Genomic DNA, 20,479 nt, shown 5'->3' on the forward strand with positions numbered 1-20,479 from the left:
GCCAGATATGGTATGGCTCCCTAAGAAGGGGTTTGCCCTTACAATCCTCATTGGTGGGGACTTTGCAAATAGGCTAGATAAGGGGTAGTTCCCTAATAGGAGGTTTGCAAGGACGAGGACTTTGCAACTAGGCTAGATAAGGGGGAGTTCCCTAATAGGAGGTTTGGCCCTTAGAGTCTTCCTCCATTGCAACAAGGGGGTAGCTCCCTAAAAGGATTCCTACAATATGTTAGATATAGGGTAGTTCCCTTGCTACAATCCTTTTCCCCAATTGCAAGATGCTTGATGAGGGCCAAGCTCCCTAACAAGAGCCCACCAGCTCTTGTGATCCTTGCTCTCTAGCGTAAGAAGCTAGGTATCTAGAGGGTACCTGATGTGGTGGTGCATGGGAACTTAGGAAGTTTGAGAAAATGGGGATTTATACGTGGGTAAATGCGCAAGGGTGGCTGGGGATCCGCAAGAGAAAAACGTGATCATTCCTCTGGGTGTGTACGCCTCTCTCTCTCTCTCTCGGTGTGTCTGGACTCTGTCCCCCGCCCCCTTCCGCCTCCCATGCCCCCCCTGCTCCCCCGGCAATTAAAAAACAAAAAACCCACCCCAATAACGTCAGTGTCCTGCAGGCTTTTACTGAGTAATTTATATAATCTGTCCTCGATCTCTGCGTTATGCTCCATCGCTGCAAGAGCCCCGCCCTTCCCTTCCTGTCCTTCCCGTCTCCTCCTCCTCCTCCTCCTCCTCCTCCATCTCTTACTTGTTTTCGCTTTCGCTTTCGCTTCCTTTCTTCCTCCTCAGCCCTTTTCTTACATGAGCTCGCCTTTCATGCCACCTCCCATCAGACCAGAACCGGGGATCATTTGCACCCTTCTTGCAGCTCTATAGGTGGCGCCTCAGCTCCATTTTCTCTCTCATCACCAATATAAATGTGACCTTTTTTTAAAGAAAAAAAGAAGCATTTTCAGCTCGTAGAAGCGTATTTTGCGAACTTTTTTTCTCTCTCTCAAAAGCATTTATTTATTCTCGATTCTAATTTAAAAAGCATTTAATTAATGTAGCCTGGTCATTGGGAGTATTTTTGCACCCAGTTTGTCAAACGATTACTATAGGTTTTAATTTAAAAAAATACATTTATTAGATTAGATTAGCAAAAATAGAGGTTTCTGCTAATATGTTAACAATTGTAGATCTGGATATATAATCTTCGAGACTGCTAATATGGCAGCAGTGCTCAGCCTGATGATAGTATAAATGCAATCTTTTTTGACCTGCCAAATGTCCACTCGATCATGTGCATTCACAAACACATGTTAATAATCTGTAAATCTTACATGAAGCCAGCTGAAGGACACATCTGATTTTTCCCTTAACCAACATACCATCATAGCACTTCAAGAATGATGTTATGAGATGATTTGCTTGCTCATGTTGTAATGTTGATTTGTTGTTACTTTGTCTCAAGCCGGACTTAACAAAATGCAGGGAAGGACTATCACAAGAGTCTGACCTCTCAGAATAAGAGCAAGCATACTGTGCCTTACAGCAGCTTCAAAGAGGCTAGTACAGAGAAAATGGCCACTTTAAAGAGTACTGTATGGATGAGAATAATCCAAGATGGGATTTTTCGGTTTGATGCTACCGAGAAGACTAGGGACGAGGCACTGCCCTCACTGTCTTTTTCGGATCCAAATCTGCGAGAAATGCCCCAGCCGCTTTCTGACAATTCGATCAGTACACCTGAATATCTACCATACAGCAGCTCTGCAAATGGGCAACAGACAATGGTCATTGAGGTAACTAGCAATTTCAGTTGGATTTTTAGTCTCTGCTACTTTCACCGACACGTCCGTATATTCAAGTAAGTTTGCCTCTTTCTGTCTAAATTGTGCAGCTTCCTCTTGGCACGTCTTTTTATGGCACTGGTGAAGTAAGTGGACCGCTTGAGCGAACAGGAAAAAGAGTAAGACAATCAATCATAAACATGAGATGTGCTTTGTACAGTTCATTAGCGTCTTCCAAGTTTGTCGAATACATGCACAGTGCTCAGGGTTAAAACGTGATCTGATGTCCCAAGTCATCTTTGGGGAACTCTTGTCTTATAGTTGGATGATCAAGCAGTGTCTTCATTCTGGTTTTAAAGAAAGTAATATATAGTCTTTGTGGTCTCTATGCATAACACAAACAAGAAGCGTGTTAAGATGCTACAATATTTCTATGATCTAGTGGTCCATAGTTATCTTAATGTTAGATCTTAGCATGTGTTGGGACTTTCTAGTATTTGCCAACTCTTTTGTGTCAAGGGGTTAATACTATTTGTACAGGTTTTTGCTTGGAACAGTGATGCTTGGGGCTATGGGCCAAGTACAACGTCTCTTTACCAATCACATCCTTGGGTGTTGGCTGTTCTACCTGATGGACGAGCTTTTGGCGTACTTGCTGACACAACACAAAAATGTGAGGTTGTTACTTTACTTCCCTGCAGAGTGGAGCAATGAGAAAATGTTGTGATTCTTGGAGCATCAAGAGGTGCTTCAAAAGGATCTTAATGTAATATATATGAGGGACGCAAGCAAAAGAAGTAAAAGCTTTGTTTAAGTATTTTGTGATTGATTCACACACACACACACACACACACACACACACACACACACACGCACACACACACACATGGATGGATAGATAGATAGATAGGGATTGTTTACCATTGTGCTTCAATCAAAGTGTTTGCAGCAAGATTTGTTCTTTGGTTGTATGTCGCGGTTGGTTCTTTAATTCTGCAATTGTCTGCATAGAGACGGCTTGAATGCTTGGCCAATTTTCTATTAGAATTTTGGAAAAGGGCGTAACATGCTTCAGCAAAATAGAACTCATTTGCAGCACTTGCAGGGTTTGTTGGTAGCATCTCAAGAATTGGTGCAAGCTGCACCATCTTGTTTTGATTTGGACACTTGTTTGTAGTGGTTGACATGTCAATTGGCCTCTATGCATGAATAACAATATGGTAAATAGAAGTTGTTGACTCTCGTGGATGTGCAACCATTACATCCTAAGAATCTAGCAAGCATAATATTCTAGCAAGATTTGTTCTTTAGTTGTATGTGGCAGTTGGTTCTTTAAATCTGCAATTGTCTGCATACAGAGGGCTTAAATGCTTGGGCAATTTTCTATTAGAATGTTCAAAAGCTGGCTCATGAGAATAGGGCGCAACATGCTTCAGAAAATAGAGCTCATTTGCAGCACTTGCAGGGTTTGTTGGTAGCATCTTAAGAATTGGTGCAAGCTGCACCATCTTGTTTTGATTTGGACCCTTGTTTGTAGTGGTTGACATGTCAAGTGGCCTTTATGCATGAATAACAATATGGAAAATAGAAGTTGTTGACTCTCGTGGATGCTTTGAGAGAGAATAATTGGTAGTCACATGATTTCTTTTGCAAATTGCATAAAGAATATATGTGAGAGAATATTATGCTTGCTAGATTCTTAGGATGTAATGGTTGCACATCCAGAAACAATTGTTAAAGTGGACATGGATTATTATTGATGTCTTTTGGGCTTAGTGGAGATTGTTTTGGATTTTGCCACTGTCTTCCGAAGGTATGCATTAGACTTGGTCCATAGTCAAGTGGGTAGCTACTTTAGATGCAAACATTTTAGAGGATGAAGTGAAGTATGTTTTGTTGCATCTCCCTCATAGGAAGGGTGTAATGAAAGATACCTAACAAGACCTAAGAGAGAGAAGAAAGAGTGCAGAATAGAGAGAAAGAGAGTGACAAGGAGAGAGAAAGACAGAAAGAGAGAAGGAAGAGGAGGGAAGCCATGGAAGTTGTGAAGGTGAAGAGAGTTTCTTGATTAATGCATGATAATTGACCTAATCCTCTAACACCTTAAATACCGTCAAGGTGATTGGTATTTTTCCCTTATTTTCCCGTATATCCTGCTCATTACAATCCACCTCCACTTAGAGAGTTTTTGTACCCAAAAACAAAAGAAGAATTGGGGGGGAGTGGAAGAGGCAGCAGAGTCCTACTTTGTGCAGTAATACAAGGGAAATAAGGAGAGGAGGGGGGGACTGAGTAACATGTGAAATGGGGCTTCTAGAGGCATAGGTACTATGGGTATCATAACGGGGGGGACCCACATAAGAGATGGTCCACCGTTTCATGAAAACTAGGGCTCTGGATGAAGGAGACAACATGCTGTCCCAAACAGGACTATGGTAGAAAATGGCCATAATTTTGGATGGGAAGCTCCAAGTGGGATGATTGAGGTGTCAACATGGAGCTTGTGAAGCGTACTTTCAGCCCCTGTAGGTGAGGTGGGGCTGGAAAAATTTCAAGACCAAAACTGATTCAAAATAGCTTGCTGTCCAAAAGGCAGTCTGCAGTCCAAACAGGGTCAAAATGGGCAAGCTGCTGCCTTGCTTTGCGACATCCTGACTACCCATAGTACCCACTTGGATCAAAGGGAGTGCCATCCTCCCTTGGATTGAAAGGCATCCCAACATAATGGCATGGGCAAACTATCGTCAGCCGTATACTCCCAGCCACTTGGATCAAATGGATAATCATTTTCATGGTGAGTTCCATAATCTCTCGGGTCATAAGGAACCGTGATGTCATCATCATCTTCTTCATTTGTATCCACATCATATGCATAGCCATTAAGCTCCTCTCTTTGTAAGCCTTGGCTGGGTATGGAATGATGCATACCATTCATATGGTCATGGTATGGTTGCTGGAAATAACCACTAAACTCATCCTCAATATATTCTCTTTCAGCTTGAAGAGATCCATGTGATTCTGCATCTTGATCTATAGCATGCTCTTCAAGATCATCAAGATCTATTATGTCAATCTCTTGTTTGTCTTTCTCATCTTCTTGCTCTTCCGCATCTTTGTTGTCTACACTTGCAGCAATCAAAACGGAGTGTGCTGCCCAAACTCGTGGATGTGGCTCCAAGAAAGAAGAATGATCTATATCCAAAGAGGGCTGCCCATAAGAACAAGCGCATCCATCAACTTGATGTTGGTCCAAGCTATATGCACCCTCAACCACAGCCGTAAGCATGCTGCCAGTTTGAGCCATTGTATCCATCATATGCATTGTACCCAGTGTGGCCATGTTGCCCTTGATATATATCAACTTGATATTGATCCAAGGTATATGAAGCATAACCATAAGCATATTGATGATTATATGGATCATGCCATTGCCCATGGCCATGATAATCCAGCCCTTGCTTTAGTAGTATACTTCCATTCAAGATATCAGCATTAGCAACAAGCTGATCAAGGGTAGAGCATGCTTGCTACATTTTATCCATCAAGTCCTTACACCTTTTTGCATCCCTTGCATTAAGCCACCATAAAGTGTGGATGAAGGCTCTACGTTCTTGGTCACTAATTTTTCTTTTACCCTTGTCCCCTGCCATTGAAGGTTCAGTCCACACAAACCCCTAGTCACAAAATCTGAGATAACTTTGGCTAGGGAGCTCCAATTGAGGAACTTTTTGATTCAAAACAGAGAGGAGAGTGTTTTGTATGAGCCTATGCAAAAAGTTTTATGACAAAAAATCTTCAGAATTGGCTATGAACAACTTTTTGTGGCTATTCAAAAGGGGACTGCAGCTTGTTCCACAAGACCACTACACACAAAAGTGGCTGTAAGTGTCCAACGGGAGCTCTGATTGGAGAGCTTTTTGACTCTGTTCGAAGGTATCGATCCCCTATACTTAAGGAGGATAGGCATGTAATAACAGGTCTTATACAGAAAATTCTATAATAAGAAATGTGTGGCTGAACTGTGCAGTCCAGCACCCTGTTTGCAATTGTGAGAGGTCTGTTTTGAACAATAGGTACCCTGTAGGGTCTAACCAAGTTATCAAACTGAATGAGGACCTTTAGGAGATCTGTGAGCACCTTGGGGGACTTGCAAATACTTCCCCAAACCACAAATACCTTTGCAAATGCCTGTAGAAGTCTACAACAGCATATATAAGCCTATTATGAGCTGGGAGTTGTCCTGTAAATCATTGTGGGTTGTGGGAAGTTGCCTCTTATGCTTTCTTTGTGTGATGTTTTGAATCATGTATACCTAATCTTTAATCTAGTGTTTCTTATTAAGTGTCCCTTCGTGTCTCTCCCACTAATCCCAAATTTGGTAGCAACCGGTATCAAAGCATTGCACAATCAAGAACAAGATGGAAAATGCTCACAAATTGCCAATTCCACTATCGGCGATATCTATATCTCTTTAAGTACCCATGTAGAATACCCCTTTCAAGTATGCATTTGAGACCCTTCATGTAAGAATATTCCCGTTCTTTAATGACAACGCAGAAAGGAATGTCTCCATACAATGGCTCAACATGAAATAGGCACTTTTCCACAGTGCTTCCATCTTTTTTTATAAAAATTATTGGCGCTTTTGTCTTTTCCATAAAACATGGATGCCTCTGTGGTTGGTATACCTATCACTGAAGATCAAACTCAGCACCAAAACCGAGAATATTATCACTCTCTTCCATAGACCCCATAGCTTTCAAAGCTTGATCCCTTTCTTGTAGTGTGAGCTCCAAACTATAGTCATCTAGCATACTTGACCTTGTGGCAACATTTTCCAATCTGCAATGTTGCTCTTCTAGCAGTTTAGCCCTCTTAAACTCAGCCTGCCCTTGAAATATATTGCTCAGATCTACTTCCAACTAGAAATAACTAGACTTCTCTACTACCTCCATAATCAAAGACCGATTTTGGTTAAAATGGCCTTGGCTTCTTTTTGCATCATGACCATCATCAATTGATGCTTCTTTGATTGGAGTATCAAACAAGATGGGCATTGGTTTTGATTAGTAGTGTAACAACCCCAAGATCACAAGCAATTGCCATAGTTGCAGTCCTTAGTAGTCAGACTTAATAGCAAGGGTAAGATATGCTTGGTATGAGGAAGAAGACAACATGATAATTCCATTGCTAATAGACAAGTAATATGATTGGAAGCAGCAGCCTTGTAATAACAATAAAATTATACACGTCTGGTGACCGAGATTTTTATTGGAATTTCTCCATGAATCATGCACATTGTGACCATCAAATCAAATGTAATGTTTGACTTTCTTTTTTATGATCAAAATAGAGCATTGACATCATTAGATAGCCTCAACACTCCTAGCCACAATGATGCCCTTGTATACAATCAACAATGTCACCTCATCTTCAACACCTCAAACACCACCTCTCAACAATGAGCAGTAGGACGTGAGCTACAACTTACTTGCCAGGAAGGTGGAAGAGATGAAATTCATGCCATCGACCAACTTTGACAATGTTTCAAAGATGGAAGAAAGACTTGGCCGTTCTCCTTATCCAACAACAGAAGCAGTTCTAACACTCAAAACACCACTTTAGCAACAAAAGAGTCATCACTTGCTTGCAGACAAGGTGGAAGAGGTTAAAGCTACTCCCCCAACCAGGTTGTCACCATCACTGGCTACTTCTAGCATCGCAAATATTCTCTTGGAAAATTCCACTACTCTTGGTTTGGGGTACCTCAAAAGCCTCATTGTCATCATCCTCATCATTGGGAAGGCTACCCATAGCCATTTTTGGCCCACCTATGGAGAGCTCATTTGCATCCATTATCAGTGAGTGACGAGCTGCGCCCCACACACAATGTTTCACATATGGATGAAAGACCTAGTTGTCCCCCTTGCACAGTGGACACAGTCCCAAAACCCTAAATGCCACCTGAGCAACAAGAAGAGGGTCATCACCTGCCCGCAAGCAAGTTGGAAGAGGTAGTACCCCACCAACCACATTATCACCATTTGCACCATCCCCGTCCATGTCATCATCAATGGCTACTGTAAGTGGTCTAAAGTAGTAGTTCCTTCAATTAACACTTGGTCTTTTCACACATACACACACAAATAGAGACCTCACTCCCTCGCTCAACACCAGATTGACCCCGAAGATTGCGCCCCTCTTGGTATTTCTTTATCCATTAAAAGATGGAAAGTTACAAAAATGAAATCTTCCAAAATACATAACCTGTGAACAGTTGGTTTTCATCTTTTCTGAGTAAATCCTAGCTACATAAGGATAGTACAGCATGACAAGAACAACATCCCTTTTAGGAAAGCATTTTCTGTGACCATAACTCAATCATTCATGTGCAGAATTGCAGTCTACAGAATTCTGTATTTACTGTTCTTACTGTCCAACATATCCAAAACAACATCCCTTCTAGGAAAGCATTTTTTGTGCCAATAACTCAATGATTCATGTGCATAATTGTAGTCTGCAGAACTCTATATTTACTGTTCTCACTATCCAACATATCCAGAACAACATCCCTTTTACTCTAGCATCATTCCAGCAGTAAAACAGTCCCACAAACAACACTAAATCAGAGCTGAAAAACCCTTCAATGGAATTGGCCCATCATGCAGAGCATTTCCTTTGAGAATAGAGAGAGAGTTGACCAGAGGAAGCAAGCTCTACCTCCGTACATGAGTCAGAGACGAAGAAGTACTCTCCATAGCTGATAAACTTGCAGCAATTTGCTCTCAGCTCCTCCAAACTTCATTCTCAGATCTACTCTCATGCCTATTACGTTTTTTTTAAATGCTCTGTCTCTCTCTCTCTTTTGGGAATTTGTGCCACGTGGCATACATGTAATAATTTTCCCATTTAAACCTTCTGGTCTAAAATTCTCCGTGATTGGTGTAAAATTTGACCTCGGCACAGGCTAGAGAATTAATCCTCGTGTAAAAATGAAGATAAGGATATGAATAGATTTTGGGTTCCAAAAATAGTAACTCCCTAAATTTTAGGGATGGTGACCCCTGCATTCCTCAAGTTGTTTTGAGCAACTTTTATCATTGCAACCACATCAAAAGGTGTAATGTGGCTTAGTTACGGTGACTTTTATTCCGCGAGCATTGTCACGTGTGCATCTTTTGTCTTGGCTAGGCTCATTGCCCTGCACTATCTCCAGTGGCTAAGCACACAGTCTCAAACCACATGCATTCTATTCTTCAGTGCCCATTCAATATGGAACCGGTCCTAAGGCTTAGACAAACCATTAGTCCAATTTGTCCCAATGGCAGTCTTTTTTGTCTATGCAAAGATCTCGGCTTAATCCTAGAGAACTTTTGGGGTAAAAAGCAGCAACAACTAAAGAAAAGAAAAATAAAATATTTATATAAGTAAATAAGGAAAGCAATTGCAAAAAGTATCACCACCTAGTGACATACCCTCCTCTTGAAAGGAGTAAGCGACCTGAATCGCATGCCACACATGCTAACGGATGACACAGGACGATAACAATATTCTCCTTGTTATTAGTGCCATCATATGTATCACTTGCTAATAGATGACACGGGACGATAGTAGGAGTTTTCCCACTACCATTTGTGTCATTGCAAGTTCAAGTCTCACATAGGTGGAGGATTGCACCCTGTATCCAACTATGATTACTGGGAGCCTTTCTAATATACATGTTTTCGGATGCAACACGGCGATAGCACGTATCCTCGAACTATTAGTGTCACAACATATATATTCATTCAACTGAAGTGTAACAAATACAACTTCAAAGCACTGAGATTTCATTCAATGATACACATGCCAATGCTAAGTGTAAACCATGCATTGTGCATTATTCAATGAGATGCAGTATTCATCTGTACAATAGAGAATGCACATTGCTTCAAAAGGCATTCATGTAAGAAAGCTTCTTAGTAAAGTTGCAATAACTGAGGCGAATCTACCAATTTAGCCTCTTCCATCCATTTGGCATTTGCTGGTGAATAGTTCTTGAACTTCACCAAAAATCTTCTTATAACTCTACCTTTTACTTTCCTTTCCTTATGTGCTAGGATCTGCTTAGGAACTAGAATCCCATCTAATTCCTCTACTTCAGGCTGTTCCTCTTGAACCATATCTTCTGGCACTTCATTAATAAAAGGCCTCAATAGGCTCACATGGAATGCATTATGAACTTTCCGATTCTCTGGCAATTTCAGCCTATATGCCATGTCATTGATCTTCTTTGAGACTTGAAAAGGGCCATAGTAACACATACTCAACTTTGGAAGCAAACGTTCCTTGCCCTTCTGTTTTCTCAAATGTGCCTTTTCAAAATGCAATAAGACCCAATCATCCTTTTTGACAAGAGTTCCCAACGATGACTATCAACAACTCTTTTTTGTTTAGCTTGTGACTTTTCTAAGGCATACTTGACATTTTTATACGTTTCTTCCCAATCTTTTACATAACAATCTACTTAAAAAATGTTATCTTTTGTCTGCAAAATGGGAGGTAGTTTCTTTCCACCTTCCATAATCTCAAAAGGTGCTTTGCCGGTAGATGAGTGCACCGTATTATTGTATGTATACTCAACCGATGGCAAGTAGTGTTCCCAAGAAGTCTTGTGATCTAAAACATAACACTTCAGTAGATCTAAAAATAGTCGAATTTGCTTCTTCGGACTGTCCATTAGTTTGTGGATGAAAAGAAGATGAAAATTTCAGCATAGTGCCTATGTTTTCAAACAATGCTTTCCAAAACAAGCTAGTCATTCTTGGGTCCCTTTCACTGACAATTGACCGTGGCATTCCATGGTACTTGAAGATATTATGCATAAATATCTTTACTATGTGTTTTGACTTAACCTTTTTCCTTACAGGAATGAAATGTGCTTGTTGGTTGAATCTGGAAATGATAGTCCAGATTCCATCATTCCTTGAAGAAGTTCTTGGAAGATCAAAAATAAAATCCATGGCAATACTTTCCCATGGCCTTTTTGGAATAGGCAGTGTTTGCAATAAGTTATAACCCTAGTGCCTTCTGTTTATCAAATTTGACCTTTTGGCATACAAGGCAAGACATATGCATGAACATTAGATCTCAAGGCTAGCAAATAGAAGAAAGTCTCTACCGCTTTGATTGTATCATCAATACCAAGATGTCTTGCATACGGTGGAGCATGATTTTCTAATAAAACTTTTGGCCTTAGCTGTTTTGTAACGCATAGTCTTCCATGCATCATGATAAAGTCGCCTTTGAACACATAATGATCATGATGTTGGCCATTGATCAACTGTTTATAGATTTCAAAGAAATCTTCGTCATTAGCATACTGCTCTTTCATATCATCCAATTCATGGTGATAAGAAATTGAAATAGCTGACACCTGTGGTTTGTGAGATAAAGCATCTGCAACTACATTCTTCTTGCCTTCCACATGCACTATTTGAAATGAAACATAGATAGGAAATTTTGCCCAACATGTGTTTCTTTGACAATTTAGCATGTGTGAGAAAGTATCTAACATTTTTTTAAAATACTCTCTCTCTCTTTTGGGAATTTGTGCCACATGGCATACATGTAACAAATTTCCCGTTTAAACCTTCCGGTCTAAAATTCTCCATGATCGGTGCAAAATTAGACCTTGGCATAGACCAAATAATTAATCCTTATGCAAAAACAAAGATAATGACGCGAATAGATTCTGGGGTCCAAAAATAGTAACTCCCTAAATTTTAGGGATGGTGACCCTTGCATTCCTCAAGTTGTTATGAGCAATTTTTATCATTGCAACCACATCAAAAAGTGTAATGTGGCTCAGTTATAGTGACTTTTATTCCGTGAGCATTCTCACATGTGCATCTTTTGTCTTGCCCAGGTTCATTGTCTTGTACCATCTCCAGTGGTTAAGCACACAGTCCCAAACCACAGGCATTTTATTCTTTAGTGCCCATTCAATATGGAACTTGTCCTAAGGCTCAGACAAACCATTAGTCCAATTTGTCCCAATGGCTGCCTCTTCTGGCCATGCAAAGATCCTGGCTTAATTCAAGAGAACTTTGGGGGTAAAAAGCAACACCAACTAAAGAAAATAAAAATAAAATATTTATATAAGTAAATAAAGAAAGCAATTGCAAAAAGTATCACCACCTGGTGACAGCTACTTCTAGCATCATAGCTTCTATCTCAGATCCCACTATTCTTGGTGTTGGCAATACCTCGAAAGCCTTTTTATTAGTATCATCCTCAGCATCAGGAAAGCTACTCACATCCGTTTTCACCGTGGAGAGAAGAGAGAGGAGGAGGCAAGAAGAAGAAAAAGAGGAAAACGAAGAAGAAAAAGAGGTAGGAAAGAGGCTTGTGCAAAGGCTATAGAGGCCTGTGTAGTGCACAGAGGGGTGGGGGAGAGAAGAAGAAAGCTTTCCTTCAAAAAGTAACAGTAGTCAGAACTCTCTCCAAGTCTTGTGAGCCTCTAACTTGGCCATGGCTCTTGTGAGATTTCCAAGAAAGGCTGCCAACACCTTGTGGTACTCCATTAAAGCTTCTTACAGCTCCTATCCTTGCTGTACTTGTTTGATTTTTTTTTTTTTTTTTTGTAAAATAGAAAGAGAAAGAAGAAAGGTCCAAATATCTAAGCTCTGATACCAATTGTAATGAAGGGAACTTAATAGGACCTAAGAGAGAGAAGAAAGAGTGCAAAAGAGAGAGAGTGACGAGGAGAGAGAAAGACTAGAAGAAGAGATAAAGACAAAGAGAGAGAGAGAAAGAGAGAAGGAAGAGGATGGAAGCCATGGAAGTTGTGAAGGTGAAGAGAGAGTTTCATGATTAATGCATGATAACTGACCTAACCCTCTTACACCTTAAATATCATCAGGGCAGCTGGTATTTTCCCCTTATTTTCTCGTATATCCCACTTGTTACAAAGGTCAAGTTTAGGATGGCTCGTCAAATGGAGTTTTTGAAGCTTCACTTTGATGTATCAAGAGGTCTGGGAAGGGCTAGTGTGACACCTTTTTAGTAGAAGTTGGTATTTCTTTGTTCATTATTCAAAGTGCCTATACTAATGGAGTTTATGCTATAGAGGTAAGTTTTTGTGATGTGGTCACTATATTGATTTATCCTTGACAACACGGATTTATTAAGGGTGAATATTTTGCATAATATCCTTAATGTTGAATCAGGAATTGTCATGCTGGACAGGAAGTGGTAATGACTGAACTTGATATAATAAAATCTTATGATCATGTTAATTGGTCTTTTCTATAAGAACCGATGGTTGCTATGGGATGTGGCCTTGGCATGACTAATGTCATGAAAAAATTCAGTTTGTGGGGCTACGTGAATTGTACTTAATGGAGGGGTCTTTAAAGAGATTGCACTTTCTTGTTGTTTGAGGCAAGGGTGCCCTCTCATCCCTTTAATGTTTGCCTTATTACTCATCCCTTGTTGAGTCTACTAGATAAGCTTTCGATAGATGGAGGTATTGTGGGCCTTGGAGGAATGGTAGGGTTTGTGAGGAGGAACACAATGTGTATGGAAAATACAGAGAAAATGAATTCAAAAACTTGGGGAATGAAATTGATGACTCATGAACAAGGATGGTGCAACAGACTCTCAGGGTTCCATGTCTAGTAGATTGGTAGCAAGGTGAGTAGAGATGAGTTCTCTGAGATGGCTGTACTTTCCTGATAACTGACCTACACTTTGAAGGGAGAAAAATCAGTCCTTTGGGCAAAGGAGTGTCAATGATGAAGATGAAAGCTGGTGATGAAGATCTCAAGTATGTAGGTAATCGTTGTAGAAGAAGATGCATATTGTGGATGATTAGAAAATGTAAGAATGCTGATGAAGATGGGCTCCAATAGGCAGCCAATGATGGCTGAATGAAGATACCTACTGTAGGAGACCTAAAATGCAGTAAATGTTGATGATGAAGCTGTAGAAGAACTCTATGCTGCAAAATGCAGCATTCAAAGATAGTAGCTGCTGGTGGATATGCCAAATCTGCAAAACACAGCACAAGAAGTGCAAGAGATGCAATTGCCAGTAGCAAGTTGATGTCATCTAGCTGGCTAGAACCTCTAGATGTACTAAACATACGTGTGTATTTATATTCTCTTATTGCACATGGTACAACAAATGCTCCAAAATCCCCTATAAATAGGACATGTTGTGGGCATTCTATATACCTCCTCCCATTCATTCTTCACTAGACATTCTTCCTCAACACTTCACTGCTGTCCACACCTTGACATGGAGAACATCACAGTTTGTGGAGCCCCTTCAAGTGCTCTTTTAGCCTGTTGACCATCTCCATCAGCCTAGCAACCATCTCCCTCAGTTGGCGACCTGTCCTATAGTGTGGCAAAAATAGTGCAGCTAATTGCGACCTATTTTGGTGGTTCTCATCTTGCCTCTTGCGACTGTTCCTGTGTCGCGTTTTGGTGGCACCCTGATATCCATGAGCTACATTTTACTGAACGGAGGACTTGTTCTAGTAGATGACATCTCTTATGGGCGGTTTGATTGTTGGACTGGCTGCCTTGCTCATTCTTAGATTGTTGGTCATCATTTGGAGGTGTTGAGATCATTCTTGTGTTAGCCATCTTTACATTTTGTTCTAGTAGCCCTTTCCAACAGCCACACAGCTTCCAGCCATTGCCCAAAGTGTTGACATCAGTAGACTGGTTGCCTTGCTCATTGTTAGATTGTTGGTCATCATTTAGAGGTGCTGAGATCATGTTAGCAGATTCATTAGGTCATGTGTGTGTGCGTGTGTACGTGGTTTACTGGGCTGGTCACAATATTTTATTTGTACATTTTTTGGTGTCCGATTTATGAGATTTTGGTTTATATTTGGCTGGTCGACCAGCTTTTATTATTTTATTATTTGCTAGCCAACTTTTCCTATTGGTGGTCTATTTATTGGCTTGGCCTCTCTCCTCCAGTCATATTCATCACTTTTGCAGAAATTTTGAGCAGGTTGTGTTTGAGAGAGGGAGCTAGTGCCAGTACCCACAAAGCTGGTGACTCACTACTGCATTCAATTTTCTGATGTCTTGGTATATGGATTCCACTGTGTGGCTGAATTCAATGCTTGGACTGCTTGCATTTTTACTACAGCTACCTGCATTTTTCCTGTTTCTGGCATTAAGCAGGTTGGGCGATAGTATTCTTAGGCTTTTGTCAGTGAATTTTGGCTATATTTTTCCTTTCATATCCTTTGTTGCTTGTGTTTGATCAGATTTTGCCTTCTTGGAACAATCATTTTTATGATGAGTTGTCTATCCACTACATGTGAACTTGTGATTAGTGCAATCAATGATGTATTTGGCTGTGCTTTCTTTGTGTCTCTCTTCTTTCCTTTATCTTTGCATCCTATCCTCTCCACGTGGCACCCCACTTGCTATTTTATTGATGATAAACTTTATGGCCTTGATTACCTAACCTAGAGTGCTACTATGAAAGCATGGTGTGTGCAGAAGCGATTATAGTACTTGGTTTGAAGAGGTATTGTGCAGCCTTGGACTCCAACTCCTCTTCCAAACGATTGGGACTGTGACAACTATGAGGAAGTTGTGCTGACATGGGATATACATGATGCTCATGCATATTCCGCTTTTCTTTGATGCATTTCTAACAAGATTCTATCAGCGGTCACTTCCTCTAGGACAATATCATGTGGAGCTAACATATGCATTACATGCTGAATTAGCCACTTAAACAGCCTCAAAAATACTTAATTAATCAAATTTCTAATTGATATGTGGTTCGAGAGAGTTTAAAATGATTCGTGGTATAAGGTCTCAAAACTTTCTATGAATACATAGGTTGCCCTCCATTCGACCCAATCTCGTTTTTGCAGTTTGCTAGTGCTAGAGCTTTGTTGCCCACACCCTGTTTGCGAAGGATATATTAGACAAAGCTACAAAAACTTCATGCCCATCCACTAGTGCCTATTTTGTTGCCTCCACCTTGTTGTGCAGTCACCAACTAATCCAGTCTGTCTTCAAGACTGCATTTGCTGATTGGCGACATCATCCTCAACTTTGCGACACCATTCTTAGCCTAGCGACCTTCTCTCTCAGCTTGGTGATATCCTTGTGACTGCAGTTGACATCCTAGAGGCTCACCTTGATGTAGGAGACCTTGTTCCTAGTTGTATTTGCACTTTCTATTGCCACCTGTTTTCCCATTGACACTTGGAGTTTGCATTTGCTTCCTTCTGCTGCTGCCCAAGCTGATCTCCACCTCTAGACATTTGCATTTGCTGCATATTCTCTCTCCTCACTACCTGTATACATTAGATCTAGCTTCCACAACTGTGTTTGCTAGTGTTCTATTCTTAGAGGCTGCCTTTGCTGCATCTGAGAATTTGCTGTCAGGAGTAGGATACACTTTCTCGCTTTGCCTCTAGGTCCTTGAGACACGAGTTTGGGGTACATTTTTGATTCTTGCATGCTTTGTTTGTTGCATGAGCATTGTATGTTTAGTATTCAATTATTCATTCAGATTTCATTGTGTTTATTATTTGTGAGTTATTCTAACCCTAACTGTATTCTTTTGAGTTATGCTTTGTCGTACGCTTGTATTCATGTTTCTACGTTGGAGTATTTCTTCATATGGTATCAGAGCAAGGTTCTTTTCCACGAAACCTCGATCTTTGATTTGAAAGCCCTTTGCAAGAAGCAATAACAATAGAAGCGCAATATGACTTAGAATACATCTTCACCACATCATCATGATACTCCCTAGCTTAGCACTTTGAGATATATGATGGAGTGGACTCCACAGCTTGCTCCTCCATTCGACATGATTGAAAAGTCTTTGGACTACCATGGAGTCCACAGACTATATGAGATCTTATGGGCTGAATACAATCTCATCCTCATATATTGAGCTGAACAGCAGATTGAAGGTAAATTTGAGTTTTTCCCTTTAGATTCGGTACATTAGTCTAACGATTTTGCAAGAAGGATGGAAGCTCCATAAAGGACTGATCACCCTAATATGGAAACTAGCATTGAGTATAAACTATTTCTCCCTCTATCATAATCATCTCTATCATTACCTCTTTCGTCTTTTCCACACACTTCTCCACTATTTCCCTCTCTATCACAATCATCTCCATCACTACCTCTTTCATCTTTTCCACATACTTCTTTACCTTCATTCACTCCTATGTGAGGCATGCATGCTATTACTTATCAATCTTTTGAGTTTACTTCCTCTTTTCCACAAGATATTGGTGATGCTCAGGATGAAGGAACTGTTATACGAAGTATTAGTTTATAAGCCCTAAAGAAGATAGATTTTTCGTTTTTGAACTCTGAAAAGGTAAGCAAAAGTTGCAAGAATCTACAGTTAGTGTTTCTTCTTCATTTTTTCCTTCTGCTTTTATATCTTATGTCAATATGATTTTGGTGATTTATCTATTTCTTCATTTGCATTTAATGGACAAAAGGAATCTAACACATTTTTCAAAATAACATTAATGATAAATCCATTTAATCTCCCATCCATCCCACCCACTAGTTCCACTACCTAGCCTCCATTAAGTGTACCATATATGTTTCTCACATTACATCGGGGGGGGGGGGGGGGGAGGGATCCTTCGTGCATAAGCACTCCTTTTAGAACCTTGTTTTTCCTTGAGCCAGATGGTGTCTCCATGATGGAGATTCATCCTCTCATTCCCATACTTTCGGGTTTTTTATGGCTTGGAAATGCCACCCCGAGTGTGGATTAGTTGGTATCACAATTTGCCTCCATGGTATTACCTAGTGGCTCTTCTAGTCATTTTGTTGTGCCCTAGCCAACCATTGGACATGGCTTACGCGTCCTAGTGCCTCCACCTTCACTTGTACTTTATGGAAACATTCATGTTCTTCGTATCAATCGGTATCCATTGGATACTACCAACCTATTTTTGCCTATCCAGCTCTCCCCTACTTATTCCCCTCCACTACCTTCTTTCTATTCCACTTATTTGATAGCTTGTGGTTCTTGCTCCTCATCAGCCAAACATGCCTTTAATGATAAGACTCGTTTTAATGAGTCAAACCTCACTACTTGGTCAAACTTGATGAGACATGTCCTTGGCTCCAAGAATCTATGGGACCTTGTGCAAGGGTTGGAATCCCAACTCGATCTTGCCACACTTATTCCATATGAGGTTGTTTATTGTCTCCTCTATTGTTGAGTTGATGCAAGGTTTGTTACCTGAACTTCATTTACAACTTCAAGATTTTGACTTAGTATCCAAGCATTAGACACACTTGATTGATCATTATATGGCTTGGGCTAGGATCCATTGCATCAATTTGGATCATGAGCTCCAAAACTTTAAAATCATTGATCGAGATGACTTGAAAGTCAAGTTGATTGAGTATCGGCACCTTCTTGTGGAGTTCTCTACCATAGGGGCTCCTAATTCCTTGGATGATTAGGTCACATTGTTTCTAAACAAGTTGTTGCGGAAATACTTCCATTTTGTGCAACATGTGATCTCATAGCCCACCATGTCCACATTCTATGAATTTGAGTGTCAGCTATTTTGTTATGCTTGGTTGTTCGATCAGTTTCATAGTTTGATCTCTACAGAGAGGGTTTTTGTTGCTTCTTCTCAAGAGGGGCAATAAAGGAAGGGTAATCAAAATCAAAATTCCAATCAAAATAAAAAAAACAACTTAAAATTCAAACCCAAACTAAACTAGTGGGACCTAGGGAAACTCCCAGTTATCTCTAAAACCTGGGTGATAGAATGCTTTGAAGAAAAATCGGTATTGTTAATGTTGTAAGAAGGTTGGTCTTTGACAATGAGTATAGATCAAAGGCAAGAGGCACATCACTAAAAGCTAAGACTCAGACCCCCGCCCCTCCGGCCGGTAACCCCCAATAAGGGAGGTAGGGTGGTAGCAATCCATAGCAGGGGCAGTGGTGAGGCCAAACCCATGCTGCCACTGGTCAGCCATCACAATTGATAACATTCTTAATGCCAGAGGGCTTGTTTGATTGGTTTGTAGAGGCTCACATTGTCTTCGTAGAGAAATTTGAGGATGCGAGTCTTACCCACATTTGTGAGTTGCCTCTTGACGAGGTGAGTGCAAAGGCCCAATCCTCATAGTTGAGTATCAAGCTCATAGTCCCATCAGTTTTGCCACTGATTAGGGCTTTGATTACGCTACATTGGATAATGTATACTGTGTCCCCCAGCTAGGGGTAAACTTGTTATCCGTTTAGTAGCTTTGTTGGTTGGATCGAGTAGTCTTCTTCATAGCGACCATAGTGGAGGTCTTTGACTCTCAGATGGGTTTAGTGATTGCTTGCGGCAAGGCATAGCCTAGTGGCTTGTACCACAGGACACAGTTTCTTTTTAAGCCAATAGCTATCGATGCCGTCATATATTTTTCTTGCTTGGGTGCTGCTGGTGCATAACCAAACTGGTCGTCATATAGGATGCATGAGGAATTACAATGGGGGTGAGTTCACCTCCCACGAGTTTTTCGAGTTTCTATAAGAGTATGGTATTTCACACTAGCTTAGCTCTACCAACTCCCCTTCACAGAATGAAGTTGTGGAGCATAGAAATGGGACCATTATGAACGTGGCACGCCTTTTGTAGTAGAGCCATTTCTCAGAGGACTCCATATAAGGCATTCTTTGACTTTGCGCGTATAGTTTTCCACTTTAGAGTCTTTGGGAGTCGTGCTTATATGCATATTGTTAGACAATCATTTCTTGGACAGTTGGTGGATAGCAGAGTACAACAAGTTCCACGTCAGTAGTATGGAAGGACACGTCAGCAGTGCGGCAGGATGCCACGTGGCACTGGTACAGTCGGTCAGATTTGTTGCACGGTTGACCAGATTTACCGCAGTCTACTGCATTTAATGCAGCCGACTTGGTGCTAGGGATTTCCTATTTTTTGCTATTTATAGCCAGTTCGTGGCACACTCCAGCATTCATCATTCAGATTCTGATCTTGAAGATCTGTTGGCTGAGACAGACTGTGCTCGGTCTGACGGAAATCGAGGTCATCAAGTTGGAGACATACGCAGATATTTCCTCTGCCCCCTTGTGTATTTTCGCACTCTTATACAACATACTACACCGCAGTTTTTCTGTGTTTACACTCTCCTTTTCTCTCTCTCTCTCTCTCTCTCCTCTCTGTGTTCACTCTCTCTCAGTCTTTGTCCTATGCTTCCGCATCGCTACACTCTGACATGGTATTAGAGCGGTGAAGATGGACTGACTGAGGGCTGAACCTATATGAAGAGGAGATTTCAGCGCGACACAAGGCTGCGTTTCCAGGTTTCGAGGGCGAGCGAGAGGGCTGCATATCGGATCAAGGCTGAAGCGAGCGTGGGCGTGCGGGAAAGGAGTCTAATCGGTGAATTTGGTGCAGGTTCTTGCTGTTCGAAGGGGAGGACGGTTGCATTTGAGGCCTTCCATTGGAGATTTTACCTTTTCATCGCCTTCGGCAGGTGAAGAAGGTTTGGGCAGCGAAGGAATTAGTCTTAAAAGACTGCGTTTTGACAGTCAGAGGGGGCTGCTTTTGCGTTTGTGCAGGTATTGCAGATTAACATGTCTACAGAGATTGATTTGGAGTTCCAGGCGATCATGGACAGGAAGATGCTTGTCCTACCAGCTCTTCCAACGGATTAAAAGCTTGA

The 20,479-nt window shown here is 40.9% G+C and overlaps 1 protein-coding gene across 4 annotated transcripts in view; it reads left to right on the forward strand.

Annotated features, from left to right (window-relative positions):
- The first annotated feature begins 359 nt into the window (after positions 1 to 359).
- The window catches only part of HGL1 (heteroglycan glucosidase 1), a 101,398-nt gene continuing 81,278 nt past the window's right edge, over positions 360 to 20,479 (forward strand). Inside the window, exons 1-4 of one of the 4 annotated variants that reach the window (XM_087689910.1) lie at positions 360 to 485; positions 1,477 to 1,787; positions 1,886 to 1,954; positions 2,316 to 2,453. In XM_087689910.1, coding sequence (XP_087546036.1) covers positions 1,566 to 1,787; positions 1,886 to 1,954; positions 2,316 to 2,453 — 429 coding nt within the window. In that variant the 5' untranslated portion in view covers positions 360 to 485; positions 1,477 to 1,565. Of the gene's footprint in view, positions 486 to 547; positions 880 to 1,476; positions 1,788 to 1,885; positions 1,955 to 2,315; positions 2,454 to 20,479 lie in introns of those variants that run through there. The other 3 variants (XM_087689907.1, XM_087689909.1, XM_087689908.1) reach the window with 3 other exon arrangements.

Source organism: Lygodium microphyllum, chromosome 12 (assembly GCF_053477565.2).
Source record: "Lygodium microphyllum isolate KBCC chromosome 12, Lygodium_microphyllum_v1.1.10, whole genome shotgun sequence".
NCBI classification, from domain to species: Eukaryota; Viridiplantae; Streptophyta; class Polypodiopsida; order Schizaeales; family Lygodiaceae; genus Lygodium; species Lygodium microphyllum.